Source organism: Piliocolobus tephrosceles, chromosome 5 (assembly GCF_002776525.5).
Source record: "Piliocolobus tephrosceles isolate RC106 chromosome 5, ASM277652v3, whole genome shotgun sequence".
In the NCBI taxonomy this organism is placed as follows: Eukaryota; Metazoa; Chordata; class Mammalia; order Primates; family Cercopithecidae; genus Piliocolobus; species Piliocolobus tephrosceles.
Genome location: NC_045438.1, coordinates 131,806,852 through 131,819,320, shown reverse-complemented (window position 1 = coordinate 131,819,320; position 12,469 = coordinate 131,806,852). Strand labels below are relative to the sequence as shown.

Here is a 12,469-nt window from a genome sequence, read left to right as displayed (position 1 = left end):
AGAATCACCTGAACCCGGAAGGTGGAGGTTGCAGTGAGCCGAGATCATGCCACTGCACTCCAGCCTGGGCAATATAGCCAGATCCCGTCTCAAAAAAAAAAAGTTTATTGGTAATAGTTTTATTCTTTTTCATTGCTTTTATAAATGAAATTGTTTTCTTAGTTTCCTTTTTGGATTTTTCATTATTAGTGTATAGAAACAACTAATTTCTATGTGTTAATTTTGTATCCTGCAACTTTGCTGACTTTATTAATTCTAATAAGTGTGTGTGTGTGTGTGTGTGTGTGTGTAATCCATCTTGGTTTTATTTTTACTTTTACCTGGAGACTCAGGCAGGGACAGGTTTTCTTGTCATCTTCCAAAGCCAGTGCGGGTAGGCTTTTTCTAGGTCCCTATTCATTGAGGAAGCAGGCTTCAAGGATCCCAGCTGTCTTCAAGGGTACTGGTTCCAGCTTCCTGCTTCATGAAGGCCAAGGCCTAGGTCATGGCCCCTGCAAGGTCAAGGTCATTATAATGCCAGCACCTGGCTGCTAAGCCTATTTCCCTTCCAATACCCTCCCCTCAGAGCTCCTGGTGCATCAGCTCGTTCAACCTCCTGCTTTTCTGCTCTCTCTTGATTTAAGAAACAGACACATTATATTTCTACGTATTCAGAGCACAGGAGTCCCAGCATCCCACTTCCAAATGAGCCTGTCAAACACCTGCATTCAGAGAGGACACCTGGAAGCCAAAAGTTTGCCATAGTGAAAGGCCTTATTCCCGAATACAGGTAGAGTGGGGAAGACCTTGGCCCCTCCCCCGACAGGCAAGAGTGTTGCCTCCCCATGGGGCTGGTAGCCTGCTAAGGCCCAAGCCACATGGGTGGGTTGTCAACTGCTACTGAGGGTCTACTCTGTGCCACATACCATACTAGGTGCTTTACATACATTATATGTCATTGAATCTTCCCTCCAGTCCTATGAGGTAGGTACTATTATTGTCACTGATTCACTTGAGAAAGCTGCCAAAACACAGATAGCAAGGGGCAGAACCAGGATTCTGATTCAGGTTGGCTCAGCCTTTTATCAAATACATCTGGTCTTCCTCCATCCTTTCAAAAGCCTATAGCTTCCTCATCTTGCCCACTCCTCTGTGGGTAGGGTCTGTGGTTTCCTTTCTCTTATCTATCCTCAACACACAGTGGGTGTGACCTGGGTGCAACCAGTCACAGCTCTGCAGAGGTTACTATGATTTTGCCCCTGAAGGATCTGTCCACAACTTAGGAACTCAAACAGCTTTTGGCCTGAGCCCCCGTTACCGAGAGAAAGGAGGTTTTTGCCAAGGACTCCAAGGGGAGTGCACTTGATGCTGGTCGGGACCCAAGGCACCCAGCCCTCCTTGAGACATTGTGTGAGTCGGGCTGGGCCTCAGACACAGCCCCCACTGCCCCTCCCCAGCCAGGGTGGTGCTTGTGTGGGAAGGACTTTAAATCCAGCTGCCAGACCCCTGCACGGGAGAAGGAGAGACGGCTGGCCACCATGCACGGCTCCTGCAGTTTCCTGATGCTTCTGCTGCCGCTGCTGCTACTGCTGGTGGCCACCACAGGCCCCGCTGGAGCCCTCACAGACGAGGAGAAACGTCTGATGCTGGAGCTGCACAACCTCTACCGGGCCCAGGTATCCCCACCGGCCTCAGACATGCTGCACATGGTAAGTGTGGCCACGGCGCTTGCTGGCTGGGATAGAAGGGGTGCTGGCCAGGGTCTGTCACCAGGCCCTCTTACCCTGCTCCACATGCTGAAGCTATTTCAGAATTCTTCTCCTTTCTCTGGTCAGTGACAGAGTCCCCGAGTCCCTGACATTATGTTACATTACTTTTAATGGCAAAAACCACAATTACTTTTGCACCTGCCTAATAAAATTCACAGGCCCCTATAAGCAACCTCATAATACAGATGAGGAAAGTGAGGCTCAGACGGACTTGTTGGGGTCACACAGCTGGTAGAGCCAGACCCAAAACCTGGCTTCCCACTCCAGTGACTTTTCCCCAGCACTTCTTCAAATGCATGTGCCCTTGGTGGGGGAACCCGGGAAGTTCTTAACACCTTTGTGAAAAACGGTCTTTCACACGCCTGCCAAGAAGAGGACAAGAGGAAGCAGGGCAGCAGGATGGGCATGGGCACCTGGGGTAGAATGCAGGTGCTAAGGAGGTAGGTGACAGCAGGATCCAGAAGCAGAGAGGGCTCTGGATCACACAGTCCGAATTCTGTCTTGGTCACCTACAAAACCTGTGATTCGAGGCAAGTCCTGTAACCTTGCCGATCCCGTGTCTCATCTGTAAAAGGCGGTCAGAATTAGAGCTACGTATATACCAGTGTGGACTGAATCTCACAGATATCATACTGAATGGGGGAGGAAATAAAATCTCTAAAAAATACACAGTAGGGTCTCTTTACATGAAGTCTGAAGACATGTAAAAATACTATTTATGTCAGGCGAAACACGCAGATGTAGTAAACATACATGTACATGCACACAGGAGACAGAGCCAGATTTAGGGCTAGTTACTTCTCTTAGGAAGAGCTATTTATGGCAGGGTGAGAGGCGGGCTGTCTATATGCAGGATTAAAGGAGATAAAGTGAGAAATTCACCCCCTTCCTGCCCTCCCTGAGGGCTGAACTAGCCTGTCCCCTCCACCCACCCTCAGATGGCTGGGGAGGTTGCTGGGCAGTGTTTAGGGATCAGGGACCCCTGGAGCTGGTGCCTGAGAGAACAGATGCACCTTGGGGAACACAACAGTGAGCCTGGGGCCCCAAACCTAAGTTCTAACCTCAGCCCCATGTGATCTGACTGAATTAACTCTGGGTGGACCCCTTTCCCTTCAAAGGCCTCTGTTTCCAGATGGAAACATGGGGCTGGCGATCCCTGCCCTGGGCGTCAGACAGGATGACATGTGAGAAAGATCTAGGAAGAGCTCTGCACACACACCCAGCCCTGCCGTTCACAGCTGTGCCAGCCTGGGCATCCAGGAAAGGTAGACAACAAACCAGGAGTTGCAGACGCAGCTCTGCCAACGGCGCCCTGATTGAGGCCTGCGCCTCGTGGTTGGGCTTCAGGTTCCCCACCTGTAGATCCCTGATGCCCTACAGTCTTGCTGGCTGAGACGGGGGGCCACACAGGCTGGGAGCTGCTTCTCAGACAGAGGTGCACCTTGGAGCGGGGCAACATTCTGGGAGGCAGTTGGGACACTGAGGGGATATGCTGCTGCCTAATGGGGAGTGTTATGAGGAGGAGGAGATGAGGCTGGGGCTGGGATGCCAGGAAACATTCAGGACAAGACTCAGGTTCAACCTCAATAGTGGCGAGGGCAGGGACTCTGCAGCCAAATGGCCTGGGTTCAAATCTTGCCTTTGTTACTTATTAGCTTTGTGACCTTAGCCAAGTTAAACTCTCGGTGCCTGTCTCCTCATCTGTAAAATGGGGATGATAACAGTGGAATAATTCCCTTTTAGCTATGGTAATTGTAGGGTTAAATGAGTGAATATGTGTAAAGCACTCAGAAGAATGCCTGGCACACAGTAAGTGCTCAATAAGTGTCTGATTAACACAAAAGAGGGAATGGATCCAGGGTGAGGCAGGTGGGGGTTATCATGAACGCTTCCCTCTCAGCCTCCAGGTCTAATCAGTACCAGTTTTGCCCCCCTGAAGGTTCAATTGTCCTTGAAATCTAACCGTTCCCCCTACCCCCTTCTCTTTTTGGCACAACCCTGGTTCAGGGTTCCTTCATTCTTGAACCCAAGGACTCCTAGGATAGCCCCTACCTGTTCCCCAGCTTCTGGCCTCTGCTGTCAGAATGAGTAATCCAACACATGGGCCTGACCTGCTCAAAATCCTTCAGTGGCTCCCACAGCTCCCTACTGCCTCAGGATAAAGCTCCGGCTCCTAACTGAGAAGGCTCTGTGTGTTCTGGCCCCTGCCTATCTCTCCATCCTCCTCTCCCGCTTGCCCTTTATTCTTCTGTAACCTAAACAGCTTGTCTTTTCCTAGCCAAAATGTTTCCCAGCTTCATGCCTTTGCTGATGTGTGCCTTCTGATTAGGACGCCTCTCCCCCACAGCTGGCTAATGCCTCATCTTTTTGGTGTCTCCCTCTCCACCTTTGGCTGGGCTAGATGGCCCTCTTTGGTGCCCCTATAGTACTTGTTGCACATCTGTCATTTACCATGTGGTGGCCCAAATGACTTTTATGTCAACGGAAGCTTGGGCTTCTTGGTTCCTGCTGTTGTCCCAGGGCTGACACAATGCCCAGGACTGTTGAATGAATGAATGAACGAACGAATGAATGAATGAATGGACTTGCTTCTAGATGGTGACCATGTGGCCAATGTGGGTGGGTGCTGAGAGTCTTACAACTCCACAGGGGGCTCTGGATGACTGACTGAGAATCCTTAAGACCAAAGCAATGACGCTAATGGTGGGGCTCCAGGTATCTTGTCAGAATGGAAATTACAGGCAGACTCTGTAGGGGGAGACTGCTTTAAGCAGGGCCCTGTCTCAGTCATCAATAGTTGACAAGTATCTGTTGAGCACCTACTATGTGCTAGTACTGCACCAGACACTGGGGATCCATCCATGCCGTATCCTGACAGCACTCACAGTCCAGCCTGGCACCTCACAGGTCGTCTCAGACACCCTGACGCTGGTCCCCAGCGCCCTGCCCCTTTCCCACTCCCAATCTCCCACTGTTGCCAGAGTTGAGAGAATCTCAGGGACCAGTGATTCAGGACAAAAATGTCCAGAGAGGGAAAGATACTCACCCAAGGTCACAGCTGTGGAGCCATCCCAGCCAGGTGCACCCATCCCCATGCCAGGCAGCGGCTCCTGAAAGCCTTGAGTGGGTGGGGAGTGGGTGGGGCCACACAGCCACCTCCCCTCAGGGTCACCCAAGCTCTTGGTGCTTTATGGGCTGTCTGGCTCCCACAGCTGGCTGGGCCCCCATAGGGTGGAGCAAAAGCTGCCTCCAGGCCATGGATTTCCAGGAGAAGCCAAGGACAGCATTTAATGGGATCCAGGCTTCCCCTCCTCAATCCTTTGGGTTGGATGCCTTGTTAATCCCTGTTCCCACCCACACGCGGCCTGCCTCTCAGCCAGGGACACAATCTCAAAGGCCCTGAACCTAAAATTTCCTCTCCCACCATCTCACCTGAGGTCCCCACTGGAGAAGACTGTCACTGGGGTCTGACAGTGGGTTACCAAGGCTCTGAAAGTAGGCTCCTTGGTGAGAGGCCTGTGACATTCAGTGTCACCTAGAGACACTTAATTTTCTTGGAGAAAGGGGGTTGCCACTGACAAGGGTTGGGAGCAATTAGGAACAGCACTGGGGAGGGAGCCTGCAGAGGGTAAAGGCATGGGGGCTGGGTGTCCCAAGGGGAGGGTGGGGGCTTAGAGGGAGAGGAAGGTGCCAGCCCTCAAGTCAGGTTCCTGGTTGAGTGGGGGTGAAATGGGCTGAATAAACGACCCAGCCCCTCAACATCGATCTCACCGGACATCCTGTGCTCTTCAGAGAAGTTCAAGGAGGCCTGGGAGGTAGGCAGGGGCATGTACGGCCACTTTTTTCACGTGAGGCTTTTTATAATAACACTGTCACCAACACCACCTCATCCACTCCTCAGCCCTCTGAGGGTGCAGAAAGGTTAGACAATCCGTGCAGTCACACAGAGGGTGAACGGTCCAGCTCCTCGGCCTGGGATGGCGTCCTCCACCTCCCCACAGAAGCCTACCCAGAGCAGAGACCTGTTTCAGGCCATGCCCAAGAGTCACCCCGCTAAGGAGGTGCCGGAAGGATTTCCCCCACGACTTCCTCGACCTTTTGCTTGGTCCCCACAGCATCTGTGGGCATCCTCACCTCCCTTCTCTCACCTGCCCTGCAGAGATGGGACGAGGAGCTGGCCGCCTTCGCCAAGGCCTACGCACGGCAGTGCGTGTGGGGCCACAACAAGGACCGCGGGCGGCGCGGCGAGAATCTGTTCGCCATCACCGACCAGGGCCTGGACGTGCCGCTGGCCATGGAGGAGTGGCACCACGAGCGCGAGCACTACAACCTCAGCGCCGCCACCTGCAGCCCGGGCCAGATGTGCGGCCACTACACGCAGGTGTGGGCCCGGCGGGCGGGGCAGGGCGGAGCCTCGCGGCGTGGGGGTGGGGCCACGTGCTCCGTGGGCGGGGCCACCTCTACCTTCACCGTTCCTAAGCGTCCTCGCTACAGGAGGCGGGCCTCACTCCAAGTCCCCTCAGATACTTTGCAGATCTTGTCCTTTCACTGCAGCTAATACACTGTCTAAGCCTCTGACGGAGTCGGCTTCTCTACAGTCTTTTGAAAACCTAGGCCGCTAGGCCAGGCGCGGTAGCTCACGCCTGTAATCCCAGCAATTTGGGAGGCCGAGCTAGGAGGATCGCTTGAGGCCAGGAGTTGGAGACCAGCCTGGGCAACATGGCGAGATCCCTGTCCCTACAAAAAAATACAAAAAACTTTGCTGGGCGCGGTGGCGCCCACCAGCTAACCTGGAGGCTGAGGTGGAAGGATCACTTCAGGCGGGAGGTTGAGGCTGCAGTGAGTCGTGATCGCGCCCCTACACTCCAGCCAGGGCGACAGAGGGAGGCCCTGTCTCAAAGAATAAATAAATAAAAAGGAGTGGGGGCAGTGGGACATGTTAGGTGTCACAGAGCCAGTTTTATGGATTGTGGTTATTGACCTAGGCAATACTGTACGGTGCTCCAAGTGGTCCTGCCCCTCTTCCCCCAGATAGTGCAGGGCTGTTTGCCCCAGTAGCAGATAGTCCCTTAACTTCTCTCTGTGGCTGCTTTGCATTTATTATGGTGTCTAATTTGCTACTTGTCATCTGCCAGGGACTAATAAAGCAAATAGACAATTTTGTTTAGTTTTTCTTTTGCATTTAACAATTATGCATAACGATGAAGAGCAAATTGTGGCTGAATGAAGGCTTCAGGGAGATTTCTGATAGAATTTCCCGCTCCCCAGTCTCACTTTGCTGCTGTCTGGATTCTCACCGCATTTTGAAAGTTTGGGCTTGCGGATAAGATGTGTGTGTGTGTGTAGGGGAATTAACATTAGTGTTACTGAATTATTTTTTCTCCTGCCAGTGCTTATGTGTTGTACAAATAGTAACATGACAAACAATTAAAAGAAAAGAAACCAACCATCTTCCCACCCATGGCCACCAATTCCCTTTCTTTTTCATGCTATTTTTAGTCTTCATCTTTTATTTTTTTTTTTAGTCTTTATCTTTAGGGAGGAAATCCCAGCAGCACCCACCCAGGTCAGAAAGTTGTGAGGGCCCAGCACCCTTCCTGGCCCTTTCCCTCTGGATCCTGCCACCCCTCCCTCTCCCTCCACCCTCACCCACTTGTTTCTTCAGGGATTGTTATTAGGACCCAGCAGGGAGTAAGTCAGCGCAGCTCCGCCCCAGCCTTCTCTGGGGCTGAGGGTGCATGCACTCTGGAGTTGTTTCTGCCGAGAAGGTGTTCAACACCAGGGAGACCTTCAGCTAATTTCAGCAGAGATTCCTGGGCAGATTGGGCCTAGAACCAGCAAGGAAAGGCTGCTGGTCTCACCCCATGGCAGCACACAAATGTTGTTGGACTTTTTGTTTGATAAAGATAGAAGTCATTCTAGCAGCTAAGAGACCCACACTGAGAAACAACCATAACAGGTCCTGCTCACTTGTGATTTGGGGGAGGTTCCACTTTCAAAATGGCTCCTCCTGCTCCCCACCTTGGACTTTCCTTGTTGCTGAGGTCTAAAATTCTACCATTTGAGATTCTTTCCTTTGCATATACCCTTCATTTTAAGTGCAAGAGCCTCTAGGAAGAGCCCACAGAAAAAATTAATGAGGGTATATCACAGTCCTGGAGCTGAGGGAAGGTTTTGAGAGGAAAAGAGGCCTGGCAAAGTGGTGTGTGTGGTTAGTGGAGGAGGGTAGACCGTTAGGGACGAACTCCCCCATCCCTCCGCCTGGTCAGAGTTTTGTCCTGAACCTGCATGGCTTTGGGAACGTGAATGTCACAGGCTATAGGGTGCCTCTTCTCCCCACCCCTGTAAGGCGGGTGTAGTGGGATGCCAGGAAGGCACCATGCCACCTGGCATGGGGCTGAGCTGCCAGGTTTGCCCTCCTTCAGGTGGTTTGGGCCAAGACAGAGAGGATCGGCTGCGGTTCCCACTTCTGTGAGAAGCTCCGGGGTGTTGAGGAAACCAACATCGAATTACTGGTGTGCAACTATGAGCCCCCGTGAGTGCTGGGGGGAACCCTGGAGATGGAGAGGGGGAAGGCACAGGCAGAGCCAAGGGGAGGGCAGAGTTGGCCACAGCCTGAGGGAGTGGGAGAAGAGGGGTCAGTCTGGAGCTATACCATCCAGGGAGCTGTGAAGGCTCCAATGGTGGTCTGCTCTCATCGGCCAGAGAGGGCCACGAGGAGCCCAAGATCACCCAGCAAGTCAGTGGCTGGCAGTCAGGAGACCCAAGGGCACATCCAGAGTAGATGTGTGTATAGGAGTTGGGGAGAGGGTTGGGAGAGGTCGACCCCCTCCCCTCAGCATACTCCTGACCTCCTGTAGGGGGAACGTGAAGGGGAAACGGCCCTACCAGGAGGGGACCCCGTGCTCCCAATGTCCCTCCGGCTATGGCTGCAAGAACTCCCTCTGTGGTGAGTCCACGGGTGGATGGGTAGGGGCAGGGGGTGTGGAAGGGATGCGATGCAGACTGGATGGTCTAAGAGCCTCACTGGACTGAGCGGGACGTGGGCAGGGGAGGGGCCGGGCTGGATGCGACCACCTGGGGCCCCTGGCGGCTCCCTTAGCTCTCCACGCGCAGCCACTTTGGCGCCCTGTCGTTCCAAGTGGCCGGATTTCAACCCTTCAAAGGGAGGATGTTAGAAAGTCTGGCGGCTTCGGGGGGCCCGCGTGAGGTGGACGTGGCCAATCGTTAGGGTCTTGAGGAGCGGGCGGGGCCAGGCCGGTGGGCACGGTCAGAGGGCTTCAAGAGGGCGGGGCCGACCTTGCGGGAGGAGCCGTGTGAGGGACCGGGATCCCGCTGGAGAAGTCCCCTGAAAAAGGGCAAGTACGAATGTAGAGAGACTTGGACCAGGAGGTGGAGAGAGGAGCAACTGTGTCAATCACCAGAAGTAGAGTTTCTTTTCTGTTCTTTTCTTTTTTTTTTCCTTTTTGACAGAGTTTTGCTCTTGTTGCCCAGGCTGGAGTGCAATGGCTCTATCTCTGCTCACCTGCAACCTCTGCCTCCCGGGTTCAAGCAATTCTCCTGCCTCAGCCTCCCCAAGTAGCTGGGATTACAGGCATGCGCCACCACGCCCGGCTAATTTTGTATTTTTAGTAGAGATGGGGTTTCTCCATGTTGGTCAGGCTGGTCTCAAACTCCTGACCTCAGGTGATCCGCCAGCCTCAGCCTCCCAAAGTGCTGGGATTACAGGCGTGAGCCACCGCGCCCGGCTTGTAACTTTTATTTTCAATGAGGGGCATATTCGCTGGAGAAGTGTGTGTGTGTTTGTGTGTCCTAGTAGGACATTTGATCGCGTCACTTGGTTTGCGGTGCGGTGAGAGATGTGAGGTCCTACTTGCAGCACTCAGGCCAGTTCTCCTCTGTCTTATCAGAACCCATCGGAAGCCCGGAAGACGCCCAGGATTTGCCTTACCTGGTAACTGAGGGCCCATCCTTCCTGGCAACTGAAGCCTCAGATTCTAGGAAAATGGGTACTCCTTCCCTAGCAACGGGGATTCCGGCTTTCTTGGTAACAGAGGTCTCAGGTTCCCCGGCAACCAAGGCTCTGCCTGCTGTGGAAACCCAGGCCCCAACTTCCTTAGCAACAAAAGACCCGCCCTCCGTGGCAACAGAGGCTCCACCTTCTGTAACAACTGAGGTGCCTTCCATTTTGGCAGCTCACAGCCTGCCCTCCTTGGATGAGGAGCCAGTTACCTTCCCGGAATCGACCCATGTTCCTATCCCAAAATCAGCAGACAAAGTGACAGACAAAACAAAAGTGCCCTTTGGGAGCCCAGAGAACTCTCTGGACCCCAAGATGTCCCTGACAGGGGCAAGGGAGCTCCTACCCCATGCCCAGGAGGAGGCTGAGGCTGAGGGAGAAGCTGAGGCTGAGTTGCCTCCTTCCAGTGAGGTCTTGGCCTCAGTTTTTCCAGCCCAGGACAAGCCAGGTGAGCTGCAGGCCACACTGGACCACACGGGGCACACCTCCTCCAAGTCCCTGCCCAATTCCCCCAATACCTCTGCCACCGCTAATGCCACGGGTGGGCGTGCCCTGGCTCTGCAGTCGTCCTTGCCAGGTAAGGCCCGTGGCATCGGTCCCACTCCCCTCCTGGCTCTGGAATGGCAGTGTCCTGCCCCAGCTGTAGGTGGTATGAGCACGGTGGGGCATGCGCCCTGTGAGTAGGAGCTTCCTCCCTGGCTGCTGCCCCACCTCCTTGCATGGTGGGGTGGGCGGGACGGCAGGCACAGCCGTCTCTAGGCTGAGGCAAAGCCGCTCTCTTCCCACAGGTGCAGAGGGCCCTGACAAGCCTAGCGTCGTGTCAGGGCTGAACCCAGGCCCTGGTCATGTGTGGGGCCCTCTCCTGGGACTACTGCTCCTGCTTCCCCTGATGTTGGCTGGAATCTTCTGAAGCGGATACCACTCAAAGGCAAGGCCTAGTGCGGAGGGCCCTGGCCTCATGCCCACCTAGATTGTCTTCCTCCAAGTGAGAGGCCACAGCTTCCTGGGCAGGTCCTGCTCTGTGGCCCAGCAGCCCCCCTTCACCCCAACTTCTGGCCAGATTCCAGGCCAGCACTCTTGTCCTCCTGGGAGGCGTCTACAGGGGCAGCCCCTGGCATTGCCCCAGGAGTGCCTTGGCTCTGTCTGGGTAGGCCCATCCCTCAGCTGGCTGCAGACTGTTCTGAGGGGTATTCACACGTGCCCACTCTCAGGTTGTCCTGTGGCTATCAGCTTCTCTCCTAGACAGAGGATCTCAGGCTTCCCAGGAACCCCTGGGCCCCTTCCAGTCCCCTGGCCTCTTCCTTGAGCCATCTGAGTCCAGGACTGTTCCTCAGAAGTGCCTCTTGCCTTCTCAGGGTGAAGAGGTCAGCTGTCCTCCTGTCATCTTCCTCACCCTGTCCCCAGCCCCTAAACAAGATGCTTCTTGGTTAAGGCCCTCTGGAAGGGAAAGGCTACGGGGCATGTGCCTCATCACACCATCCTGGAGGCACAAGGCCTGGCTGACTGCAAGCGCAGGGGGCCGCCTGAGGACTGCACACTGGGCCCACACCTCTCCTGCCCCTCCCTCCTGAGTCCTGGGGGTGGGAGGATTTGAGGCAGCTCACTGCCTACCTGGCCTGGGGCTGTCTGCCCACACAGTATCCGTGCTCTCCCTGAGTACCTGTGTAGCTGGGGACGGGGACTGCAAGGGGCAGATGAAGGACAAGCCCCACAGTGGGGTTCTGTGGGTAGGGGAGGCAGGGACAAGGGAAGGAAAGCAACTCCTGACTCTCCAATAAAAACCTGTCCAACCTGTGGCAACTGTTCCTTCTCTTTCACATCCCCCTCCTCTAAAACACTCCATTTAGTGTCTCCTCTTTGGGACACACCCTTCTTTTCCTTCCTATAACTCTCCCCTCCCCCTAATCACAGGTGGCCACCAGGAAGGGGAAGAGCCAAAGGAAGGCCAAGGGTGCTGGACTGACTCTCCCAGCTTCAGGAGTCACCAGCGGGGCCTAGACGGGTTTGGAGCCCAGGATCAAAGCATGGCATGCGGCCTCTTCACAGGGGTGCTGCTGCCTAGGCCTATCTGGGACACAAGGTCAGAAATGCACGTCAGGCAAGGCTCTGCCAGCCCCAGGTGCTTGGAAGAGTCCTAAGAAAGGGATCTGGAGTCCCAGACCCTCCCCAGGGGAGCACGGGAGGACCGTCCAGAGGTGCTGAGGATCAGAAAGGCACACATATGTTGGGGTAGCAGTGGTGGGTGACTGAGGGTGGCTTGGGTGGTAGGGAGGGACAGGGCAAGTCTCCAGACCAGCGCTGGAGGGTGAGTAGTCAAACAGGACACCACCCAAGTCAGGGCAGGGCTGGGAACCAACCTGTAACCAAGGAGGACACTCCCCTCTTTTACTTTTTTTGTTTTTGAGATAGAGTTTTACTCCGTCGCCCAGGCTGGGGTGAAGTGGCGCGATCTCGGCTCACTGCAACCGCCGCCCCCCAGGTTCAAGTGATTCTCCTGCCTCAGCCTCCCAAGTAGCTGGGATTATAGGCGCCCGCCAACACGCCTGGCTAATTTTTGTATTTTTAGTAGAGACAGAGTTTGGTCAACAGCTGGTCTTGAACTCCTGACCTCAGGTGATCCACCCGCCTCAGCCTCCCAAAGTGCTAGGATTACAGGCGTGAGCCACCACGCCTAGCCTACTTAGTATGTTTTTTCCAGCTC

At 54.5% G+C, this 12,469-nt stretch overlaps 1 protein-coding gene across 4 annotated transcripts; it reads left to right on the top strand.

Moving 5' to 3' along the window:
• The first annotated feature begins 1,129 nt into the window (after positions 1-1,129).
• Positions 1,130-11,568, top strand: PI16 (peptidase inhibitor 16). 4 transcript variants are annotated; one of them, XM_023212687.1, is made up of 7 exons: positions 1,130-1,688; positions 5,908-6,129; positions 8,174-8,283; positions 8,609-8,697; positions 9,659-9,757; positions 10,557-10,696; positions 11,124-11,568. In XM_023212687.1, exons 1-6 carry the CDS (start codon positions 1,518-1,520, stop codon positions 10,676-10,678), a joined length of 813 nt encoding a protein of 270 aa, XP_023068455.1. In that variant the 5' UTR covers positions 1,130-1,517; the 3' UTR covers positions 10,679-10,696; positions 11,124-11,568. The 4 variants fall into 4 exon arrangements, with proteins under 4 accessions (XP_023068455.1, XP_023068453.1, XP_023068452.1 ...); XM_023212685.1 differs by having other exon boundaries at positions 9,659-10,216; XM_023212684.1 differs by having other exon boundaries at positions 9,659-10,345.
• The last annotated feature ends 901 nt before the right edge of the window (positions 11,569-12,469 follow it).